The sequence below is a fragment of the Fukomys damarensis genome, unplaced genomic scaffold, assembly GCF_012274545.1.
Source record: "Fukomys damarensis isolate Sample0158 unplaced genomic scaffold, DMR_v1.0_HiC HiC_scaffold_1, whole genome shotgun sequence".
Taxonomy (NCBI): domain Eukaryota; kingdom Metazoa; phylum Chordata; class Mammalia; order Rodentia; family Bathyergidae; genus Fukomys; species Fukomys damarensis.
The window spans coordinates 43,624,631-43,650,955 of record NW_022900913.1 but is presented as its reverse complement, the minus strand read 5'-3'; the positions used below and the strand labels follow the sequence as shown (position 1 = coordinate 43,650,955).

Sequence of the window (26,325 nt, the reverse complement as noted above, 5' to 3'; positions counted from 1 at the left end):
ATATATATATATATATATATATATATTTCCCATTTCATTATTCCTTTCTTTTTCTTTCTGAGATGCCAGTTACGTGTACATTAGTTGTGATGGTGTTTCACAAGTTACTGAGGCTCTACTCATTTTTACAGTTTTCTTAGTTTGTCATTATATATTTATGTGCATATGCCATATATGTGTATACATGATATATGCATATATTTGTCTATTACAGTTTAAAACTAAGTTTATAAAACTGTAGAGGGGATGTATAATGAATGACATGTAATACATATGACAACAATTTCACAAAGGATGAGCTATATGAAATTATATTATAGTAAAGTCAGTATATTTTATATGAAGTAATATAATACTGCCCAAGTAGACTACATAACAAGTCAACAATTCATATAGTAATTCTTCCAATAAACACTAAAAATGTAGCTGTTTATTAAAAAATGTGAGCAGAGGAATAGAAATACTCAAACTATTTAAACAAATAAAGAAAAAAGTAAAAGAAAAATAAATAAAAGGAAATAAAGGAGGAAAAAACAAATAGAATAAGAATAAAACAAATAGTAGAATGATAGAGCTAAATCTAACCACATTGATTATCGACTAAAGTTCCAATTAAAAGGCAGAGATTTTCCACATTGGATGAAAATGCAATGCTCATCTGTACACTGACCACAAGACTCAATCTGAAATATAAAGATACATAGAAGTTAAATGTGAAAATATGAAAATATATGTACAGTGTACCATGAAAATTCTGTTAAGAAATCAAAGGTGTCGGGTGGGAGAATTAGCTCAGTGGTTCTGCCACCTGCCTCACAAGCAGAGGTATCCGAGTTCAATCTCTGGTAACAGAAACAGAAAACAAAACAAAACAAGAAATCAAAGCTGTCTATATTAACATCAGTCTAAATACATTTTAAGACAAGGAGTATAACCTGGGATGAAAAAAAAAACATTTCACAATAATAAAAAGGAAAAATTCTTCTGTAAGACCCCCCCAAAAAAGTAACACATTTATGTGTGTAACTACTAACAGAGCCTCAAAATACACAAAGCAAAAACCCAAAGAACCAAAAGCAGAAACAAGAAAATTGAAAATTATAGTTGGAGATTTGAAAACCTCTTTATCAGTAATTGACAGACTAAATTACAATTGATAATCATAGTGAGAGATTTGAAATCTTGTTTCTCAGTAAAATAGATAGACCAAAAAATCAATAAAGGCATAGACTATCTTCGCAACACCATACACTATCAGGACCTACTTTATACTTGACCACTGGTACATCTTACAACTGTAGCCCACATTAATTCACGTGGAATGTTTATAACATTAGACCACATCCTGGCCTAAAAACAAGTTAAGATTGAAATCTTTAAAAAAATATGTTCTTTGGGAACAACAGAATTTAATTAAACATCAATATGGCATCAATAAAATGCAAACACCTGGAAAGTACTCAAGTATTTGGAAATTAAATATATTGATAAACCTGTGGATTAAACTCAAACATCTCAAGGAAATGGGAAAATACTTTGAACTGACATATAACCAAATATTATATTCAGAAATTTGTGGGCCATCTAAAGCAGTATTTAGAGGGTGATATATCATTCTAAATGTCTATATTTACTAGAAGAAAAGAAATGTTTAAAAGCAATGATCTAAATTTCTACCATAAAAACCTAAATGCAGTTCTAAAGTATAAAAAACAAAGCCAATAAAATATATCATAAACAACATAAAGGCAAAAATCTATTATGTAAAAACATTAATAACACTGATAATAATCTAACAAGATTGGAAAATGAGAAACAGAACTTAAATTATCAGTAAAAAAGAATGAAAGAAGGGTTTGATTTATAGATCTTAGAGGAATTAAGAGTATAATAAAAGTATTCTGTACAACTTTATATTAATAAATTTAAAATTTAGGTAAAAACAGCCTACAAAAGCAAATTCACAATAAAAGAAAACTTCAGATATACATATTTATTTTTCTATTCTTGCCATAACGAGTGTATAAACTAAACCTATTTATTATTTATTGAATCAGAAGACTGGATATAGTGCAATGTAGCTGGGTTCTTTATAAGGCCACAAGCAATGTGTTGGCTAGCTTAAATTGCTCTTATCTGGAACCTCAGTTCAGGTTGTTGGCATAATTTAGTTGCTTATGGTTGCGTGACTGAGATCCTGTTTCTCTGATTATCTTCAAGGCAACTTTCTTTCTCAAGTCTTGAAATTCTGACTTCTGCTATGTCTCTGATTCCAAGTAAGGAAAGTTACCTGGTTTTAAGAGATCATGTGATTAAACTGGACCATTTTGATAATCCAGAGTTATCTCCTTATTTTAAAATCTGTAATATAATTACATCTGTGATGTTCCTTTTGTTATATGATAAAATTTATTCACATGTTCTAGTATTAAGCCTTGGATGCTTTCAGGGGGGAACATTCTGCCTACTGCTATAAACAAAAGGGAATAGAAAGATTAGATAGATAGGTAGATAAGACAGGAGTTAGTGTATCAAAGAATTTTAATTTGTCAAAATAAAATCCCACAAAGAAAATTCCAGAGTCCAATAGCTTCACTGATAAATTCTATTAAATACTTTAATAAAATATGCCAATCTTATACCAAAGAAATCATTCAGAAAACAAAAGTAAAAAACAATTTTCAGCTTGTTTTACAAGGTCACCATAGCTCCCATTATAAACTTCTACAATCACTAAAAGGAAATCATAATCCCATGTCCATCATAAATTTAACTGCAAAAAATTTAATAACATATAATCAAAATGATCCAGAAATACACCAAACAGACAATATATAATGACCAAATAGAAGTTAAGGAATGACAGATTATAACAAGGTATTGCAACAGCATAAGGTTGATAAAGCACAGGATCATATTATTAGACTCAGGAAAAGCATTCAACAAATTCATATCCATTTATGTTAAAACCAAATACTCTTAGTAAACTATGAATCAAAAGAAATACCAAAACAAAATACAAAACAAAAATACAAGATCCAACATTATACTTAATGGTAAAAGACTGAGGCTTTCCCTACTAAGATTGGGAGCAAGATATTGTACAGAGTTGTCCATCCTGTGCAGCAAAGTATGGAGAAAAAGAAGGTCACTGGAAAGAAAGAATAAACTATCTCAACTTGTAAATGATATAATTGCTTATGTAGAAATTTCTAAGAAAATTCTAAACTTACTAAAAATGTAGCAGTCTCAGGACAGAAGGTCAAGACAAACATACCAAAGGAAGTAGAGCCCAGAAATAGACTCTACCTATAAATAAGAACTCCTATTTCATCAAAAAAATCTCATCAAAAGACACTTTAAAATATGAATATGCGAGTCACAAAACAAGTGGAAATTTGTTTGTTACACCAAAGCCTAATGTGAAGGTTAAAGACATTTAACAGTAAAAAGAAATACAAGTCCCTCACCCACAACAGTCAAAAGGCTAGAAAGATTCTCCACAAAGGAAAACATATAAATGACTTATGTATGCATTATATGAGAAGTCACAAATGACCACCATCTCCTGCATTAAAATTCTAAGCTCATTGCTTGAAATTCTTATGAAATGCTAGTCCTGATTATTAGTTCTGAAGGAAATATAGACAATCGTTATATATTATTTCACTAATCACTAGAAATAATCCTTCATTTTCTGTCAATTTAGAGAAAAATATTTTTCAGAAAATATGTATATATCAAAAACTACCTTGAACATAACACCAAACTATTTATACAGGCATATCAGATGCTTTTTAAAGGACAGTATATGCTTTTTTCAAGAGTTTCTTTAATTTAAAATATTACAAATTAGGAAAGCAGGCAAAAATAAGAAGCCCATTTTGTTTCAAACTAATAAATAAACTAATTTTTTTCAAAAAGAGAAAAGATTTTTTTTTTTGTACCAGGGATTCAACTCAGGACTTTGCACTTGCAAGGCAGGTGGTGGAACCACTGACCTAAATCCCCAGCCAGAAAAGAATTTATTAGGAAAACGAAATTATGAAATAAGATTTTGTTTGTGACTCATCTTTTAAAAACCTAAGTAAAAATATTTAGGGATTATTTTTCAAATGACAATGTTGTTCAGTCTTTAATAATAATATTAAAGAATTTCAACTACTTGTCTTCTTGTAATTTGACCCTTCAAAGTCACCTGAAATATGCCTATGTTTAGAAGTACAGGTGCTGAGTATTACTGCCGCTTTAAATAAATTTAAATTTTTGTAGTGTTTACTCTTCCTATGACTATATAGTCTTAAAAATCTAATAATGGAGAGAAGTTAACATAATAGCAATTTATTAATTAAAGCAAATCAGTTATGTGCTTCAATTAACTATACTTAAAAAATCTTTGATTTCTTATAATGCAGGTGTTCTGCATCATAGCAATTAGGAATCTAGAATTTTAAAATGAAAAATCAATTCCAACAAATAAAATTCACTGTAAATATTCTACCCACAAGGAAATTAATTAAATTGTATCTAATTTTTATAGTACTTTGCTGTTAAAGTTCTGATAAAGATAGGATATTACGCTGCCTACTATGTATTTAGTAGACACAGGAGACAACTTGAAATATTTCTTATTTCCTAAAACATTAACTTCATAAAGTTCTATAACATCTATGACCCTTCTGAACAAAAACACTTAGAAGAAAATAAAATCAATACAGAATGTAGTTTATTGCCTAGTGACTTATTTTCACACAGAAATGTCAGCACATATATGACATCAGCTTTAAAAACTAACAATTTATTCTTGGGGTTTTTAAATTCTGGGAAACTTTTCTTGCTGTATAAATTTAGGATTGCAACATGATGTTTTGCTACACATATTGGATCTTGACACTACCTACAGTTGGATCTTGGCACTACCTACTGTAAATTATCATTTACCAATAATATGTCTTGAGTGCAATAGCTTGTATCCTTATTGTCTGCCCAGATTCTTTTCACATCAGGTCTGTAATGAAAAGCTAAGTCACAAATAGAGGTATTACAAGATACACAATAGGGTCACTGTTCCCTGGAACAAATCAAATTTTCAATAACTCAAGATAATTTGAGGGTTTGTATTAAATAATCCTTCAACAAACAATTAAATTTTATATATCTTACATCTACAGTCCCTTCAGGTACCTTGATATACATAACCCATAAAATAAATTAAAAGTAAATCAAAGCAGATGTTTGAAGTTCTTGATTCATTTAAAAAAACATGGAAAACTTTAAGCCTGGATTAATGTCAAATATTTACGTTGCTAGGTTTGGCAGCAGAGGTGGGATCTCAAGAGAAATGACACATCCCAAATAGCGTGTTCTATTCTCTCAAACCATTCATAAAATGCCTTTCTGTTACGCAATGGGAGCACTCTGCTTGGTTAATGAACGCAGGCTTATATTTAGCGTTAACTGTCTATACACAGAAAGGAAAAATATACTCATCCTAACTTAAAAAGAAATTTAAGATAGATGCTTAGGAAAAGACACCTTTGTACCAGAGTCTTCTGCATTTCTCAAGGAAGCAAACCCAAGAGTGCTGCTGATATGGGGAATCCAAACATACAATAAATGGTAAACATACAATAAACCTTACACAGGAAAGCAGTGGTTGGGTCTTGGAAATGGAGTAAATCAGCTATGTGAACACTGACAAGGCTAACATGGCTCTGGGTCAACCAGGTCTAAATGTGATTTCTATTTTCTGCTGATACTGGACACTAGAAAAAGACTTTGGGGACTCCAACATTGGCTTCCCTTTTTTAATGTGTCCACCAAGCAGAATTCCGTCTATACCAAATGCCGGTGGAGAGTTCTCAACTCTAAGCCTCACTGATCTGCCTTAAACCTCTGAATTTACACGGTACTCACAAACCTGGAAAGCCAAGAGGAATGATCAAGCCACCAGGAGATTGCATGTTCTTCTGACTTTTGTTTCCTAGCGTTTTCATTTTCGGTACACACTCTCCTACTCCCCACCCCAACTTACCGAGCCCATAAAAATAATGAACAGCCTTACCCCTCATCCAGACCGCCCTAACCCACACGGAACGTGGAGGACCCAACTCCGACCCCAGAAGAACAGAGTAGCCTCTCTGCGAGTGGCTGCGTGACCCTTCTTAGGGCAGATTGTGCTTGGAACAAGGAAAAAAACATTTCTCAGTTCCTCCCGAGGCCACTCTTCCTGCAAAGACCCACCTGCATGGGCGCTTCGTGTCTCATTGTAGGCAAATGTCCTTTCTCTCTGGCTAGAACGGCGCTGGCCCGGGCGCTTGGTCAAGCGTGCAGCCGGTGCGTTCCACGCTCCACACTGCACGCTTGGGTTTCTCTAAACCGGTTCCAACATCAGCACCGGAGCTGTCCGCTCCAGGCGCTGCGCACGCGTACTGGCCGACAGCCCCGCGCACTCAAGGGAGTTGTAGTCAGTTCTTGCAGGGCTTCCGTGAATATGGGCGCTCCAAGAACTACAACTCCCAGCAAGAACAGTAGGAACAGCTCGCTCCTCCAGGGACAGTGGAGCACGGAGCCTCCCTCCTACCTCTTCCGAGTCGTTCCTGCCTGGTATTACTGCTCTCAGTCTCTCCTACCCAATTCCTCACGTGGGGAAAGTTACCCCAGTTAGTCCCAGCTGGAGATTTTTCTTAGTTAACAGTCTCTTCGGGAGCCAGACCGTGCTTTCCCGGGCACTACTTTGTGCTAATTTTCATTACGAACGAATTGTTCTGGGACTCTCCGCCTTACCTTACCCTTGTTCACCCAGAATCCGGAAAGTTTATACATTTCCCTAGGCTGAAAGAGGTAGCTTCCGATCTTATTCAACAAACAAGGGAGAAAATGACAATGGGTAGCACGCATGTAAGGAAAGTGGTTTATCTTTGTGTTTCACTGAGAAGGCGCGCGCGCCCAGATAAACACGCGTGCGCGCGCACACACACACACACACACACACACACACACACACACACGGCCCAAAGTCCGTAAAAGCGAGATTTTTCTCTGGACACGCTGAGGAACTCGCTTCTGCTTACCTTTCCATACAGCTCCATTGCAACTCGAGGCTTAGAAATTCTCAAGTTGATCTTGCTTCCAAGGAGGTTAAGGGCCAAGGCTGGAAGCAGGGCTAAAGCGAAAAGGCACAACACAATGGAAGTCCGGGAAGGGGCAGCGGCGGGCGGAGAGGGAAAGGAGGGACGTTGAAGGGCCGCTGAATTCGATGGACGTCTCCTTTCCTGTGGAGGCAGGGTGTACTCTAAAAGTGGCAGCTGCAGAGAAAGGGCTGCGAGTCTCTCAAGAAGTGCGAGGGGCTACAAGCCGGGCAGCCCCTCCCAGGCACCTTCCTCCCGCCTTCTCAGCGCGCGCCGCACCCCTCCCCGGGCCCTGGCTGGGCGAGCTGACTGGGCACTGGGTTATTTACCCAAAGCAAGTCGCATAAAATGAACACATTCCCAGAGTCCAGAAGCACAATCAGGGAATGAGACGGGAGACCTCTATTAGGTTATCCTGTCCTTTCTTTAACATAGAGCCATTCCTTATACTGCAGTCGCACTTCTAGACTAGTTCATAACACCGTTTTGAAATCTCTGGACTGTATTTTTGTTACACTTAACGTTTTCGTCAGCTGACTGATATGTATGACCCTTTATGTACTGTGTACCTGAGAGAGACAGCTCTCTCCCCCAAGAGTGAACACTGATCATCCATCAATGATCCCTGATTTGGCATGAAGTAAATTTTTTATACTGGAGGCTGAGTACAAAAGAGAATGGTAGTGTGTTTGCAGGAAGGCAAGGAAGAAATGACTTGAATCAGCTTTAAACTTCATTGCATGAGACAAAGCAATAGAATGGAGGCTCTGGAAGTTAAATGTGCCTGACTGTCTCTCGGGTGGGAGGGCTAACATTCGCATTCTCCAACCACGTGTAGAGATTCTGATGGACTAGATCTGATGAGAAGTCTGGGTATTAGCATTTAAAAAACTACCCAGCAATTCTGAGGCAAGCAGTTCTTTTAAATAATTTGAGAAACATTACCTTAGAAGAATTTTTAATGTAGACTTTTTCAAAGATACAAACCTTGAAAATTTCACCATATAGATTCAATAATGCGGCAACCATGTCTACTAACCCATGGTATTCTAACTGCCAGGTTCATTTGAGCCTTTGTTTTGTTTCGTAGCAATCTAAGCTCTGTTTTCTAATCTTGCAATTGGTAAGCATGTATTGTGATACCATCTAGGTAAATTAGTTCTATAACTTCTCAGAAAGTGCATTTTAAAGTGCTCACCTCAGATTTGAGGTTTATGCAATATTAAAAATTTTAATTTAAAATAGCTAATAAAATTAAAAGATAAAAGAGAATCCCATATCAATATGTTTCATGATAGCATCTACCTACCTACAAGAGTTCTGCAAATTTTTAAATTTAGACAATCTAATGGTTTTTTATAAAAGTTATTTTTTCAAGAGAAATAGCAGTGAAATAACACACCTACGTGTGTAAAATTATCTGTCATTTAATATTTCATAGTTACTTAGGGTTGGACAATGTAATTTGGAAATCATTAAAATCCTTAAAATTCAGAGTCTAATTAAAATAAATTTAAATACTATGAATATTCTATTTATATATTTACTGTTCTTTTAGAAATGTATCATTTGTCAATCTTTTACTAAAATGATATACAACCTCAGTATTGTGGAGAACCATAGATCAGCCCCTCCGCCATTTTATGATATAGCCTATGAAGCCATTTTGTATTAGGTTTAGTTTTCCTGTAGATCACATGATATGTTCCTGTGGGTGTTTGATGTATCCTTATAAGGTAATAATCTGTTCTCTGTATGCTGATTGGTTGCATTATGGTATATATGTTGCCACCCCTTCCGGGCGCGGAGAGAGAGCGGGGTAGAGATCCGGAGATGAGGAACTAAAGTAAACTCCTTGTGTATCAAGTGTGTGCCTCTTTGCTCACGCGTTGCCCCTGTAGTCGCAGACCGAGTTGCTCAAGGCAATCCGGCTCGCGACAAGTATTTAAGGGTGCTCTGTTGTGGCAGGGTCCATAGAAACTGTAGAAATGTAAAAGGGGTTTGGAAACTTATTGCTGTCCTATTGATAGTGCTTTAGTTGAATATTTAGGTGGGTAGAAGAAGGAAAATAAAATATATTCAGAAGTCTACTAAAAAAAAAGTGAAGTGGAGCTGATGCTCTCCTTAAAATCAAAGGAGCATCAGAGCACTTTGACTTGGTTTAACCCCAGGCCACCACTTAGGAATCTCTTTCTCAGAGGGACCGAAAGGTTACTGGAGCTCTAGCTCTTATGGCCACAGTTTTATCAGCAAGAAAGAGGAAAAAGCAGACGGGCAATACCTTGTCCCTTTATAGGTATACATCACTGTTCTTATATGCTGGTGCCTACTACTCTTATATGTTCTAAAGGAGGATAGGATTTTTTTTTTCAGAGAACACATGCTTAGCTAAAAATGAGGAATTTTGTTACAAAGAAAGAAGAATGGGGGGAAAGGCATTGGGAAGAAGCTGGCAATCAACCACGGAACATCAGATGATTCCTTTGTACAGTTGTACTGAAATCTGCATTTCTAACTTAAAAATGTACCTGTTCCCAGGGATCTTTGTAATTAAAGGGCAACAGAAGACTTAGAGTCAAGTGATTATCCAGAAGTTAGAGTATTGTGGCTTTTGCTGAGGAAACAGGAAAAGAGTAAAGCCTTCTCCACTTGCACTTGAATCTTGGGTTAGAAGTTGACTTAAGATGTTAAAAGGCAGAATGTACTTTATAGAAGGGAAAGGGGCAAATATATAGTGAATGTCACAGAATATGTGACATAAACACTTACCATATTAGAATGTAGAGCAGGCCCAAAGCTGCTAAGCCCCAGAGAAGGTAAGCGGCCTTCCACATAAATAGACCATTGGAGAGATAACTAGAATGAAAACTCCTAAATGCTGCTTGCATAGTCATCTTTCTTTGTGCTGCCTCACATCACTGTTTGGGTACAGATGTTGTTGCCCTGTGTTCATGTAATAATTACTAGTATTCACAATGTTGTTTGTATATATATATATATATATATATATATATATATATATATATATATATAGTTTATTTATTATTCACTTTGTTCTTATCAGTCCATGACTGCATCAGCTCTATAATTCAATTATTTTGCTAAAAGATAGCCAGGTAAAAAAAAAAAAACCTTAAGTATTAATTAATAACGATGATTTTGTTATATCAAAAATAACAATAAGCTGGGTATACTGGCACATGCCTGTAGTCTCAGTACTCAGGAGGCTGAGATGAGAAAATTGTAAGTTTGAGGCCAGCATGGGCTACAATGGTAAGTTCAAGGCCAGGGTATGCTACACAGTAAGTAAAGGGCCAGATCTTGTCTCAAAAGTAACATAAAAATCAAAAGACATTATATTTCTACTATCATCATTCTCTCTCTACAAGGATTCATGCTGAAAAATAATTAGTCAGGTTTCGATATAATGATTAAGGACAACCCCTGAGCATTCACTGTCTCACCTTCATGTAATCCTTATTCAGATCCATAGTTGCAAATATGGTAAGGAATGTAATCTTGCATATTTCTGGGGATGATCTCCAATTGAGTGGGAAATTTTTCTGGCCTGAGCCTTATTGGGTTTGTCTGACTCACCGTATTGAGGTTAGTTTTAATTTCAACTTTATGCAGTGTCTAAGAAATGGTATTGATTTCCTCAGGTTCCCTCAAGAAGAAATTAAATATTCCCAGTGGCAGTATTGATTGTTTTTAAATTAAAAGGAAAGAAATAGTTTAACTCATTTCTACACATGAGGTTTTCAACATTATAAGTAATCAATATCAGTAAGGTGCTTCATAAAAATTAAATATACTCCAAGTGAATGTAAAGAAAATGATACTTTCTGTCTACACATAAATATGACTCTGTTAATGACAGCTACGTTTTTAGCACTGATACTATGGTATGCACTTTATTTTTATTATTGCATTTAATCCTCAATAGCAGAACACTGTAATATTATTAACCTTATTTTATAGAGGAAAAAATAGGTTAAGGAGAGATGAGTATTTCACCTGAAGAATATCAACTAGAAAGATGTTGAACCAAGAGTTAAAGTTCAGGGTTATCCAATTCCAAAGCCTGGACTTTACAAAAGCTTTTCTCATAAACGGTATTTTTGTTTAAAATAATATATCTTATAGTCTCTTACATAGAACCTTTTCTATGCTTTTTTCTTGTTGACTTTGTTTTAGAGCAAGGACACAATTATAGCCCTATCATAAAATTATAAGGTTATTTATATTTTTAAACTATACTTGTAAATTTGAAAACTGTCAATATTTTTAGATAATTATCAATTTATTTGACTCACCGGGAATATTATTAAGGTGCTTCATATCAAAGTCATATCTTTTGGCAAAGTATACATTTTGTATTTCCAGCTCATAGAAGATAGCTGTGGAATAAACAGATTCAAATTAGGAGAAGGGGGAAAAAAAAAAAGAAATACTAAACAATATTCCTCACATTTCATGCAAAGTATTTATTTAGCTATAGCTTTCAGATTGGCATCATTGGGTAAGAATTATGTGCTCTACCTCTTTTTTAACCTTTGAAGAACCAATGAGTAATTATTATCTTTTTTATTTAAAAAAATTACTACTCATAACACTATTGCAATTTTATAGGTGAGTCCTGACAAAACTGTGTGGAGTTTAGATGTTAAACTTTCCAACAGGCTTCTGAGCTGGTGAAAGTGAGGCGACTGATAAACCGGAATTGAGGACAGAGAGCAGCCCTAGGCAGTAGTTCCCCGACTGGCAACAGCACAGCGCTGCTGCAGGGAGAAGGGAATGCTAGCTAGCTCAGGCTTGGCAGGGCACTGCTCAGTAACGGTGAAGGTTACCTGCTGCCCGCAGCGTTGCCCCTGCCTAAAGCTGCCTCGTTGTTGTCTGCTAGACTTCCATCTCAGAGCCAAAACAAAAAAGAGAATGAGAATTTTAATAGGAATCTGTGCTCTGAATTTTCATAGAATTTTTAAAAGATCAAATTCTAGGAAGGGATCTTGAGTTACTGTACCAAAATCCTTTCTCTTTAGACATAAGAAATTAGATCCCTGAAAAGTGCAGTGATCTACATCTCCACAGGACACCTGATACCATTACAAATATTGGGGAAAATGACAAAGTATAAATGAAAGCATGATGTAATTTATTATTATAATCTTTTTACATATATCAACAATGTCTATTGAGATATTTTTAGGTTTACCTGTTATAATTTATACAGTCAAAAAATGACATCATCTTCATCATTAAGGGGGCTCTAATCTAGTCTAGGAAATCACACATATAAACACGATATATAGGTGGTAACTATATAAAACATCAGTGACACAAAACAGTTCTGGCTTATCTATCTACCTGCCCACTCTGTTCACCAATAACTGCTTTAAATATTCATAGGAGAGTGTAATTGCTTCAGGGATATGCCAGGGAGAAGTAAATGTCTAAAGATAAATGTAAGAAGGTTATTTGTCAATATAGAATGAGAGGCATAGAATAGGAGGCTTTCAAAGGGTTTTTTGTTTGTTTTGTTTTTTTCTGAGACAGGGCTTCACTATGTAATTCAGGCTGGCCTAGCACTCACTATGTAGCCCAGGCTGACCTAGAATTTATGATGAGCCTCCTGCCTCAGCCTCCAAAGTGAAAGATTATCTAGTTCTTTCTCAGTTTGGAGATAAAGAAAAGAAGGCCAACAGTTGAGTAAACTTTAACTTACTTACTATCATACTACTTAGTAGCAGATTCAGGATTAACATATAATTCATATGACTAAAGTCAAGGGTTCTTTCTAAATATATGATATTTCAACAATTACTATTCTGGACTTGAAACTTGCTTTCTCCTAATTTATCCATATTTTTGCTCAAAAATTATTAAATTACCACATACTAGATCAGAAATCCAAAAGGTTCTCCAGAAAGTTATGTGACATGACAGTTATCTCTCCTTTACTGATTTAGAAGGAGTGTATAAGGAGGATTGAAGTATACTATCTCCTTCAAATAAGGGATATGAAAATATTTTAAAGTTTGTTATTTAAGACATTTCCATATTAATTAAATTCCAGAATCAAAGTTTTATCATTTTTTCAATTTAAAATTAAATTTTATCCTTGTCTCCATGTACTACAAAGTTCTTTCTTCTATCTTGGGTTTCACCAGAATGTTGGAATACAGGTTGGATAGAAAATGATGGAGTCTGGGCATCTCAGTCATCTTTTATATTTCCTGATGCTGCTCTTTTTCAGGTGAACATGGCCTTGTCTATGCCTTTAATAACAAACTTCAAAAATTTTCTCCATTGCACATTCAATAGCTGATTATTTCTGGCCAGTAGGTGCCATAAGTAAGTGAGGAAAAAAAATTTTTTCCTGCACAGAAAAATTCACAGACCTAATACTCCTACTGCAAAGAGAGAATGTCTTACATCTTCCATGATCAACTTACAGAAAAGGAGACTCAATCATCTGCCTGTAGCTCATCTGTTACCCTCAGTTTATCTTCCTGTCACACAATTTGTAAGAAACTCGAGCTAGAAATATAATGTACCATTCCAAAACAAAATATTATACACAACATTTTGTCCACAAAGGTGTTATTTGTGTCAAATAAAACTGACATATCACAACTTCTATCTGTCCCATTAGCTCTTCCATAGACTGAGTATGTGTGTGTTCCAGAGAGGAGCAAGAGAACATATTTATAAAGCACACATTCAACTCTAGCTGAAATAATCATACTTGAAGTACACTTTTCTATATAGTGCCATGCCTTTTTGGAAGACACATTTTCTTAATTTTACGTAAAGGTTTTTTTATAATAATAAAGGGATATTCCAGGAGTGATTTATTAACCTATGAAAAGTCACATTAAATGCAGATTCTATAAAAGTATAAATTAGCACCATGTCTTAAAGCAGACCAGAGTAGATGGAGGAGGAAAGTGAAAGTGACTGACATACTTTATACTAAGGATTGAGTTAGAAAGTTCACATAGTTTAAGTTAATGTTTACAATAGCAAGAAATAAATATGATTGTCCTCTATATTGACAGAAAAACATAACATGGCTAAACTAGGTAATTTCTAGAAAATTTAACAAAGGAGTGATTTACAGACATTTGAGCAGTATTAGTGGGAACCAACGGAGGGAAAATATAGTTCCCTGGGATTAAAAACAGCAAGGAGGAGAAAGAAGATCTAATTTAAGAGCCAAAACCAGGAAAAGAACATTTCTCAGAATCAGGAGAAGCTGCTCAGAGGATGGAGTCAGGAGTAGAAGGAGATGTAACCAGAGTCACACCCTCTGTAACTACTGAATCAGGTAGAGAAAAAAATGTGTATTGTTACCATTAGGAGCATTTTCCAAAATTCCAACTTCATTCTTCCCATTTAGCTTTCATACACATATCATGTCCATGATACACAGTGAGGGTGGGTATTTCTATGGTCACATTTTAAATGGATCCTTCCATAATCCCTATATACTATCTTTATTTCATTTTCTTTGTTTATTGTTTCTTGATGTGACCAATTCTACTACCATGTGTTTTAATTAATGAAGTTAACAAATATTTATTAGTTGCCTAAAATGTACCACAACTGCTTTGATACTGTAGAGAGTATAACTGCAATATATGACAGGTCTGTATCTCTAAATGTTTATAATCTTTTTTTAAGCAAAAGGCCTCCGTGTGCTACAGCAGGCTCAGAACCAGGAGTTCTGCCCTCCCTAAAGGATGCTACATGGACCCCTGTCCATAAATAGGAGTCCTGTGTGACTTCTTAACTACTTTTTAAACAATACTTTGAACAGTGCTTAGCTCATAGTAGATGCAGAACAAATACTGGTCATTTAATGAATAATAAGAAGATATAAAATTATGGAAATCAAGTATAACGAAGCCTATAAATGTGTAACACACATACAAAAGGGTTGGGGAGCTTGGGAGGAAGATTAGGGATGATCCCCAAAGACTTAGGAAGACTTCTCAGAAATGGAGATGTTAAAATTAGCTTTGTTAGATGAATGAAGATAAAGGAATATAAATGGCAAGGTCATTTGGATACCTTAAACTCAAGAAGGTAAATGACTTGAGTGATTTGGGATTTTCCCGTAGGAAATCAAGGCAAACATAGTAACAGGAAAAAAGTATTTTCTGGAGGAAATACTATAGATGGAAATAATATTAACTTGGCTGATGGAGTAGAGTAACCAACCATCTTGGTTTACCCAGGCCTGATAAATCTTGGGATTTGAGATTTTTCAATGCCAAACTAAAAAACAAAATGTAGGCAAGACAGGACAAGGTGGTCCTGCCCTACTGGAAATGAAAAACGAATAGTAATCAGCTCCCTCTCTGCACTGCCCTGTCCCTGTAAACCCTAGTTGAGGGCATGTTAGTTTTATTCAAGTATAATTTCTCAACTTGTCTTTTTTTATCTTTTGACTACTGGATTATTATGTGTTGGTTGGAAAGCATTCACCCCGTGAATAGCAGCCAGTCATGGCTGAAGATTCTTAGACTGTCAATTTATGTTGCTTTTAGTATACCACAAACTTGGTTCTTGCAAAGTCACCTTTTTTGCCTTGTGGTAAAACTGACTATAAAAATATTCAAGTAGGGAGTTTTTCCTTTAAATGGATTCATAGGAAGTGTTTTTGTGGTTGTTGGTTGCATTTTCTTAACTTTCAGAAGCTACTTGAGAGAGAATTACTCTCATCCCTCAAGAGAAAATACAGGGTTGGAGCAGAGCATTCAGATTCAAAGACTAGAACTATGTGAATTGAATTTGGTTTACCACACTCCATTATTTCCTTGTTGAACTCCTTGTTTCTATCTGCAGAAAAGGGGGTTGCCATATGTAGAACAAAGTTGAAAAATTACATGAGATTTTGTGGAACTGGTTTTCTTCTTCAGGATATAAAGTGGCTAGAACACATAATGGCAGTACTGTCCATTCTAACACTCAAAGCTAAGGCAGCAGTAACTAGTTATCTTTTTCATTACCTTGAAAGCCACAAAATAATTACAGATTTAACTTTGGTAGTTCAAATAATTTGTAACTTTGGGAGCAAGGATTTACAAGAAAGATTTTGCTCCCCTGTGAACTTTACATTTTATATGTCTGTGGATAATTGAGGCTCAACTAATTGGTTTACGTGGTGACTCATTCCTATGGGTAATGGGCAAAAATTGCACGAAGTTTAAATCAGTCTTTTTAGGTAGAAGGCTAGCCATGCAATGAATGGTGAGGTTTTTGAGTTAACTAAGCTAAGCTTTTTCTCCATGCTATTTTATTATTTTTCTCCTCACATAAAAATTTGGGGGTATGTATTTTGATGATCTTTGCTGATAGATGAGAAAATTAATTGCAGTATGGGAAGTTTAAGAAGCTTATTTTTTTGTAAGCAAAAATATAGATGTTTACATCTAGGTGGTTTGACTCTAGAGCCACAGGCTCATTCACCATGCCACCTTCTGTCATATATGGAAATAAGTGTTCTTGCCCTTTTGTGAAGATAAATGGTTCATAGGAGAGTACTTTTTTAGTTTCTTGCACCATTCCATGTAACATTAAAGAGGCAGATTTAATACTTTGCTTTGCAACTTCAGAACTCCTCAGTTTCTGAATTTTTAAAAAATTATTCATGAGTTAGCTCACAAGTTGCCAATGTCCTAATTAGCTGAATATTAAAAAATCAAATCTGGTAGAATTTTCCTTCCCAAAAATATAAATCTTAACATCTGCCGCCTAAGTTTTGAATTTAGAAAATGATCGATGCAAAATAATGAAAATAGAAACATAACATAAAGTAAGAATTTTAAAGGAAAATTTGCTTATTTATTTATGTATTGATATCTTCTGAGTTTCATTAAACTCATACTGTTAGGCACCAAACCCACATTACTTCTTTACATTCTATTTTGAGGTCCAAATAAAATGTTTTCCATTTCATAGTTTTGTAACAATGCATTCAATTTATTTCAAGCTTCTAAGAGACTGAGAAGAAAAAATAAAGTTAAAAAGTAATAATTTCTTATATCTTTGTGTAACTGTAATATAAGGATTATTATTATAGTTCTCATTTTATAGATGAGGAAACAAAACCAAAAGTAAAATGAACTGCCTAGGGTAACATATCAAACAAATAATAGACCCAAAATTGGAACCCAGTTTTACAAAGAAGTACTAATTTATGTGGGACATAATAGTCGTGTCATAGTAGCCTAGTTCATCACACTCCAGCATTTGTGTTGCTACAAGAACTGAGCAATTAGAACTCTGAGGAAACAAATGGCCCCACTCAAAGGAAGTCACTTATGTAACCCACAAGCATTCAACAAGACCCTAAGTGCTCTCCCTAGTAACATCGGCCTTCTATGTCCAATCCTAAATCTTTATATGTTTACACTGAAGTTGGATTATTCTGGATTCATTAAATTCAATTGGATTAAAAAATATTTTACATGAAAAATGTTTTATTTTAAAAGGTGATACAGCTTGTGGCAGAATGACCCTGCCTAAATGAAATAGAATCCTGATGGCTATCAATTAAACAATAAGATTACTCTCCTACCGTGGGGGAATTTGCCACTTATAGGTCATTTCCATATCGATTAGGTCACTGATTCTCAAGACAAACTTTTAGGTGGAAAAACACAAGGGTTGTTAATAACATTTTATAATTCTGTGATTGAGGGTGGGCTAATGAGACCTTTACAGGAGAATCCTTCCTGTCCTGAGTCAGAAATCTACATTTAAAAAACTTCAAGAATACGTTGGTATTATCGCAGTGACTTCTGAACTATGGTGTTGTCACTAGATTTTGTAACTGATGTTTAGAGCATGATGACAAAATTGAGTAACTTGAAAGCTAATATAATACATATGTTTTAATATTAAGCAACAAGAGCATTCTACCTCTAAGGCAGAATAATATTCACTAGGGGTTAATATTTTTCTTTATTTTCAGAAGGAACTATACCCTTTCTGACAAAAAAGTTAGCATGAACCAAGAAAATCATATGACTTCTTAGAGGTATCCCATCTTTGAGAATGGTCTCATCACCTGTCTACATTTTTGTGCCAGGAATTTTTTTGGCTCAACATTATGATTTTTCCAAAAAATGATAGATTTGCAGCATTTTCTATTGTATTTATAAATACTTTTAAAATTGATCTCATACTTTTAGCAAGTGCCTTAAAAGAAGTGAAAATATAGATCTGGGAGTAAAGATTTTTCTACAACATCACTGCAGTATAGAACTGTGCAGTATAATTAAAAATTGGGAAGTGTGGTCTGGGGATTTAGCTCAGTGGTGCACCGCTTGACTCGCAAGCACAAATTCGATCCCTGGTACTCCAAAAAAGGGGGAGAAGTAATGTATATGTCATCTTACTATATTATTGTTATTGTGTCAGCTTTCATCACAAAGCAATTTAAAGGAGGAAAAATTTATGTTGGTTTATGGTTCCAGAGATTTCAGTCAATCTCTGACATGGTCGGTCAATGTAATAGTTGAATGAATGTGTCAACGAGTAAAAAACACCCAACCAAAATGGATCAGCATACTCTTCTGAGTGTGGCTGAAGATATTTAATAAAGACAGAAGATCCACCCTGGATGTGAGTGGTAACCATCAATATGCTTGTTGTCTGAATAAAGGAAAAACAGAAAGAAGGCTAGCTTCTGTTTTTTCAGGGGAGCTCTAGACTTTGTCTTCACCTTGGATATCATCTCCTGGCATCCAGGGTAGACTTTTCAGCCTCCAGTATAGACCCTTCAGCCTTCTCGCACAGACATTCAGCTTCCTTATATGGACTTGCACAGGACACTACAGTGAGCTCCAGGCCTTCGACTAGATACTTCAGAACTCCAGAGCACAGACACTTCTTTTGCACTTTTCTACATCTGACTCTGTAAGTGGCCATCATAAGCCAATCTCATAAATTCTTTTATAGTTGTATACCATGCATTAAATCTGTTTCTCTAGTAACCACTGACTGATGCAGCCAACTCCATTGTGCTTAGTGATGTGGTGAGGAGATATCATAGCAGAGGAAACCTATTCACCTTCTGGAAACCAGGAAGCAGAGAGAAAGGAAAACACCCAATGAGAGAAAATGGACAGGAATCAAAGGCAGTCCCAAAGTTCATACCCCTCCCCCTCATGCACACTCTTCAGCTAGGCCCCACCTCTTCTTTTCACTGTTTCCCAATAAGGCCATCAGATTATGATCTCATCAATGGTTTAATCTACTGATGAAGTTAGAACCCTCATGGTGTAATCATTTCAAAGGCTCATCAGCTGACAATCAAGTCTTCAATACAATGAGTTTTTTGGATAACAATCACTATTTAAAAAGTAATCCAAGTTCAATAGCCTCATTATGCAATTATTACACCATGAATATGACGCAAGGGTCATCAAAATCAGCTAGAATAAAAAAGGTTTTTAACAGGACATAATCTTTGATTATGATGAAAGGAAGGTAGCATATTTCCATCAATTCTAAGATGACATCAGTTGTAAGAAATAACATCATTTACCATTACAAATAAAATCTCTGACATTGAACCATTACTTACTATCAACTAACTATAACTGTACCCCAATTTTGATTTGTTCATATATAAAAAAATTAATTGATAGAACTACACATCTCAGAATTCATTATGATGTGTAGTTTTGATTAGCAGTCACCATGCACTGTTGGGAGTAATTATCAGGTATCTGTTCCATTTTGTCCAAGTAGAGAATGGAGATAAATTAAGATTTCATTATTTTCCTCACTTATTCATCCTTTTTTCCTACTTCACTAATGAGAAGGACAGTTTTAAAATTAATTCCCAAATGATCTACCATGCTATGTTTAGAGTAGATAGAAGTGTTACTAGATCATAAACTTACGCATAACACTGGAGATATACTTGGCTTCAGAGTCATAAACTTGCAATTTTATTTTCTGGAAGACTGGAAAGTAGGCTAGTATATAGACCTAAAGCCAGAATAACAAAAACATGTTCTTTCCTTTCTAGATACAAATTAATCTTTGCTGCCAGGAATTTTGCCAGGGATTTAGCTCAGTGGTGCTACTGCCTGCCTCGCAAGCGCAAGATCATGAGTTTGATCCCCAGTACAAAAAACAAAACAAAACAAAACAAAAAACTTTACAAATTAATCTTTGCTGCCTTGGTTTCCTCATCAAGAAAATGAAAAGAGCAGTAGTACTACCCACTATATGTGATGATCCAATGAGTGTAGATGGGTGATATGCTTAGAAAATATCTGGTTTATAGTATGTACTCCATAAATGCTGGCTATTAGTTAGTCCAGCTATTGACTCTTGAAGATGTTGAAGAAATTTAGGAATTTGTTTTTCTCTTCCGATGTTGCTACTGTAACATTCAAATACACAAGAAAATGAAGAAAAAGTGACTTTCTCAAACCTGACCAAATGAAACAGCCCTCTTTCACATCAGTGCTCTTGTGCTGTTTCTTGCTAGCAACTCATAAGGTGAATTCACTTAACAAGACGTTGCTATGGTAAAAGCAGATGTCCCTGCTTCCCCTTTAGCCCTTAAAATCTCACTGTTTATGTGGCATTTCTCCAGTGTTGGCCAAACTGCTTTCATTAGAACTGTTCTGTTCTATCTACAGCATTATTGTTTTATCTGTGTAGGCCCTGATAACAAACCTCAAGGAAGAAACAGGCTGCTGGTTTAATAGTATGGAGCAACACAATTCAGGAGAAAGGTTATGATCTTTGTAGACAGAACACCCAGAATTGGGGAATCTGTTTCTACCCGTGTACCAATTTTGTGACATTGGGTAAATTACTTAACTTCCCTGAATCCTGATTTAATAGCTTTTTATCCCTGAGGAAAACAAGAGCATTTAGCAGGGTTTTCCTGAAACATCCCTTTTGCTTTCCCAAGACTCTTGCTAAATCAAGAGAATGCTTTAACTGGACAGGGAATTGAATGGCTGGATAAATATTCCCTGAGGCAAACAACAAATTGATCAAACCGTTGTTATCTGTAGAAGAATCTGCCTTCCTAACCATATAATAAGCCAGCTCTTTCTTAAAATGTCATTCATACAATGACACAAAGCAGGCTAATGATGTCGTTGTTACATTGTTTAATCTACAAAACACCCTCCGTACAATAGCTGGATGCAGAACAAGACACTGTGGGGAACTGTAGTCCAGCCAGACACTAATGAACACTCCAACTACTTTCTGTTAAATACTTGCCCAGGGCCATCACTACCAGACCTCCTGACAGGTGCTGCACCCTTCAAGCACTTGTTCAGTGGAGCTGCTGTATAGTACACATCCCTAGTGGATTTTGCTGAGCAGTGCAGTTTTGAGTATACACTCTTCATGGGATTTTGCCTTGGATTTCTATGGATTTCTGGTAGATCCATGCGTGCTTCTGTGGACCCTCCCTTGCTGGCAAGTCTCAGTTAGCTCTATCCTTCCCTGTTCGTGCCTGTTAGTGAAACTTAACCTTATTTCCCACAAGCCATCTCTGAGGTTCTTCTTTGTTCTCTTGGCAACCTATCCACTGTCTTAGCACATTTAAACTGTGGAAAAGACAAAGGAATAATATTCTTAATTGATAGTATTTTATTATAGAAAAATTTTATTAATATAAATAAATCTTGTTTATTATTTACTGTAATTTACTGATTTGCTATCACTTTCACATTTGCCTTTTCAATCTGTGTATATGTGTATGTATATGTTTATAGCTATTTTCTCAATTATTTGAGAGTAGTAAGGAAATTCTCTTATGTAACTAGAATACATATATCAAAATTAAGGAATTTAACATTAATATAATTGTATAAATGAATTGACAGGCTATATTCAAAGTTTCACCAATTGTCCTAATAATGTCCTCTAATCTTCTTTTTATCAGTCTCAAATAAATCACGATGATCAAACATTTTGTTCAGTCATCATACATCTGACAGCTCTACAGATCAGATTTTCATTAATTTTCTTGAACTTGACATTTTTGAAGAGTTAAAGCTAGTTGTTTTATAAAATGTCCTTGGATTTTGTTTTGTCTGTGGTGTCTTCATAATTAGATTCAGTTTGTGCATTTTTGTCAGGAATGGTGCCTAGGAATATTTAATCACAATATCACATCAGGGGGCGAACGAAGTCAATTTCTCTCAGTATCAGAGATGTTAATTAGGACTACTAGTTAAGGTTTTTATGATTTACAGTCACTCTCCCTTGTAATTAATAAATACTATCTGGTATACTTTTTAGCATTATGTGGTGACATCCTGATTTTCAACATTCATCAACCAGATTTAATCCATTGATAATTCTTTCTGGATCAATTATAATAATGGTAGCAACAAAGTTGCAATTTTTTCCAAATGATTTTTTTAAAAAATTCTATCACTACACCTGCATTTATTAGTTGGATTTTGCTCTAAGGAAGAACTTTTCCACTGATGAGTTCACAGCTAACTTGCTATTAGGAGGTAGGACCTTGTTATAAGCAGGTTATTGGGTTTTGGGGGAGTGTGACACAGAAGGATGTGTCTCTCTCCCAACCTCCTTCCTTTACTCTCTGCTTCGTGAATGCCTCCAGTTGAGCACTTTTGCCTGCTCCATGCCCCTCTGCTATCCTGTTTCTGCCTCGGTTCCAGCCAACTATTAATGGAAATCACGAACTAAAATTAACCTCTCCTCCCTTAAACTGTGGGTGTTCGGTATTTTTTCCCAATAGCAAGAGTGACTGAGGCAAATGGTTTATAATCCAATATTATCATTATATACATGGCTATCCCTTAAGCTAGAATCAATTTTCAAGCTCCTAATTTCCAAAGAAAATTTCCAACTAATTCAAAGTCAAAAGCACCCTTGTCTTGCTGTCCATCACCAACAAGACTGTGTTCCCTGGGAGAATGCTGTGCTGCAGCCAAGTGGTTACTGAGTAGCAATTGAGTGGAGCAGTATATATGAAATTGTTTTTTGTGTTATGGGTCTTGTGCTTTTAAAAAATCAATGTGTAATTTAGATATGATAAAATTTCTCCTTTTGATGTACACTGCTGAGAATTCTTACAAATATACCCCCCTATAATTATCCTCATTCCCAAATCAAACACTAGTGACCAGTGTTTTCTATCTCTAAGGTTTGCTGACACCTAAATTGTTATATAGATTGTAGCCTTTTGTATCTGACTTCTGTCACTTGAGATTTCATTCATGTTTCAATGTCAGAATAATAATTTGATTTTTCTTACCTAGCAGTATTTTATATTATGGACTCATTGCAGTTTGTTTCTATATTATGGGCCCTACTTTTAATGACTCAGTCCTTGAGCTCTCTCTTCATACTTCTTCATTCCTTCTTTTTTCCTCTTTTTGCTCATTGCTATCAACATCCTAAAGGAGATGTAGTATTGTTGTACTTGGTCAGATGTGAGGATGCTTATTTGACCCTGCTTTGGGTCTATGGCTATATAGCCTTGTAAATAGCAACAGGCTTATACTAAGCCTTTGTTCTCTTCATAAAAACTCAGTATGATGGTTAAAAGACAAGGCTTTGACTGTTAGTACCCTGGGTCTGCAGCTTACTACCTGTTTCACCTTGACAAAGTTATCTCATTTCTCTTTACCTGTGTTTCCTTCTATGTGGAGTAGATATAAGAGTATCTACAGTCTTGAATTATGAGCAATAAATGTTCAGAATTATAAATGCTTAAAATAGTAACAGGCACATTGTAAATTCTTACATGTTAGCTGTTATTTTGGGAGACTATTTTGACACATAGAAGGGCTTTTATTTTGCATAAAGATCTAGTATATATTAAATTTAACTAAAAGCTTGGTCTTGCTCTAGGAGGAGATTGGTCTCAGAGTCTTGGGAAGGTAGCTTTGAGTTGAGAGATAGAAACTAGATCCTACGTTCAGCTAGAAGCCATGTGGTCAACTTATAGGTAGTTGGGGGAGTTTTTGTATTTCTTCACCTTATCTTGCCAGTGGAAAGCTGCCTAATATGTCCTCAGGCACTCCTCCCATTGTTCCCACTCTGAGATAATTAAATTGACCTCGCTATAGCTGTGTCTGGATGAATTACGAGTTTGGCATTTATCTGATTCACACAGTCCCCTTAGCAATAGAAGAACAGGCTTGCTGGAAAATAGCGCTGCCTTAATCTTTCTGTGGGCTGGCAGGTCATGTCTCTACTGCACACACCTTCCCAACACCTTCAGTAGTATTCTCTTCACATCTTTAATCTTTGCTAGGCTGCTCCTGGTAAAGGACAGAAAAAATTGTGGGCAACAAGAATTTATTCTGATCTCTTTGAGCCTGAAACATTGATAAAATAAATTCTTCCATCCTAGCCTCTGGTTCTTTTTCCTTAATAAAAGTTTTGTAAGTTTCACCTACTGTGTATACTGTTGGATGATTATTCCCTTATTCATAGGATTCCATAAACTGTATTTATGTATGTATTTATTCAATATGCTTTTGAAAAAAATTATTCTTTTGAGATTTTAAGCATTCATTTTTATGTCAGATGTGGATCTATATTCCTTGGATTTCTATTTTTATAAGCAATCTAAACTCTTTCAAATTCTGCAGTAATTATAAAATTGTATCAGAATAAATTATCACTGTTATAAGCTTCTGATACAGAAAATTTTCCAGTCTTATGTTTTAAAATGATAAATCATTTTTATATAAGTTATGTAAGTATAACTCAGATTTTAAAATCCTGAGGAGAAAATAATAAACATCTAAAGTACTGCTGCCTAAAGATAATCCCTTTTCTTACTACATTTTTCCAGAATCAAGTCTATGTGTAAAACAAAAGCCTCACACTTTAATTTATTATGCCAATAAAAATGTTTCCATATTATTTTAATGTCTTTATAATTTTTTCATGTTTATCATCAATTTAACAATACACTATATACATATGTGTGTGTACCTACCATATTTGAAGTTATTTATTGACTTTTCTCCTACTTCTTTATTTTCCTGGTGTATCCTCATGTAAATTACATGATACATTAGAGTTTGTAACTTTATAGTGGTTTTTAATATTTGAGCATTTCCCCTTACTACTCATTTTTATAATTTTGAACTAAAGAATTGTTATTTAAATTAGAACTATTTAATTTTAGAAGACAGCCATAACCTTAAATGATACCCCTTACACTGTATCCCACAGATTTTATGTGTATGACTCATGCAGGTATGCACACATGCTTGTACAATACATATAACTTAAAGCAGAACCTTTGCAAAAAATGATGAAGCAGGAAGACTTGGTTTTCAGAATTTTCACCCTTTTCCCTCCATAGGCTTCTCTTCTTACTGGGAGCTCTTGAAGATGCCCAGCATTCTCAAATCTCTCTAACTATTCCCCATCAAATCTTCCTTTCAGTTAGTGGTCTACCTGGCAAAAGAAAAGACAATGTCATACCTTGTTCTTGTGGGTATCTGCTTTTCAATAATATCCAATTCTTTATCCCAAAGAAATGAAGTCTTGATGTTTGAATTTTAGTTTGTAGGCAGGAACCATCAAGTGAGAAAATTTTTACCACATATTTTGCATACTGGATAACCACATATTTTACAAACTCTGGACCTGGCTCAGCTGCTGGAGATCCAATTATACTATTCATAAGTTTTTAAGATTTAAAGTATTTCCTCAACATTAAATTAATACTAAATGCTCAGTATTATGCACAGCAGAACCCTCCCCATTTGTGAAATTACTGTTGGAACAGTTGAAAATGGTCTAATCATGGGGACAAAGTGGAGGACCAGGAATAGAGGAGTGGTGGAATGAAAAATAGTTCTTGGCTTTAGTATGACAACAGTGTATAGGACAACTTTTGAGAAAAAAAGGCTGGAAGAATAAAGGTCATAGGCTAGTAACTCGGAAGGCAAATCAGAATCCTCTATAGAAGCGTGCTTAATAGATGCCTGTGCCTTCACACAGGAGCAATCAAACCTCATCATCTGGAGGGAGGCATGGGGTGTTTATGTTTTATTTGCTTGCTTTAATGTTCTCGAGGTGTTTTTTAAAAATATGTCCAATATTGCAGTAAAATATATATGGTATAAACTTTACCATTTTAGCTATTTTTAAGCATACAGTGTCTAGGAGGTGTTTATTTAGGCTGTAAATAGTT

The 26,325-nt window shown here is 35.2% G+C and overlaps 1 protein-coding gene across 6 annotated transcripts in view; it reads right to left on the bottom strand.

The window, feature by feature from the left end:
* Window positions 1-25,580, bottom strand: part of Rab3c (RAB3C, member RAS oncogene family) — a 267,116-nt gene extending 241,536 nt beyond the window's left edge. For 2 of the 6 annotated variants that reach the window (XM_010626912.2, XM_033760987.1), the window contains exons 1-3: window positions 25,424-25,579; window positions 11,447-11,530; window positions 7,074-7,165 (exon numbers count right to left, since the gene is read on the bottom strand). In XM_010626912.2, the coding sequence (XP_010625214.1) occupies window positions 7,074-7,165; window positions 11,447-11,471 (117 nt within the window). In that variant the 5' untranslated portion in view covers window positions 11,472-11,530; window positions 25,424-25,579. Of the gene's footprint in view, window positions 1-6,243; window positions 6,478-7,073; window positions 7,166-11,446; window positions 11,531-25,423 lie in introns of those variants that run through there. The other 4 variants (XM_010626911.2, XM_033760994.1, XM_033760992.1 and 1 more) reach the window with 4 other exon arrangements.
* Between the last annotated feature and the right edge of the window lie 745 nt (window positions 25,581-26,325).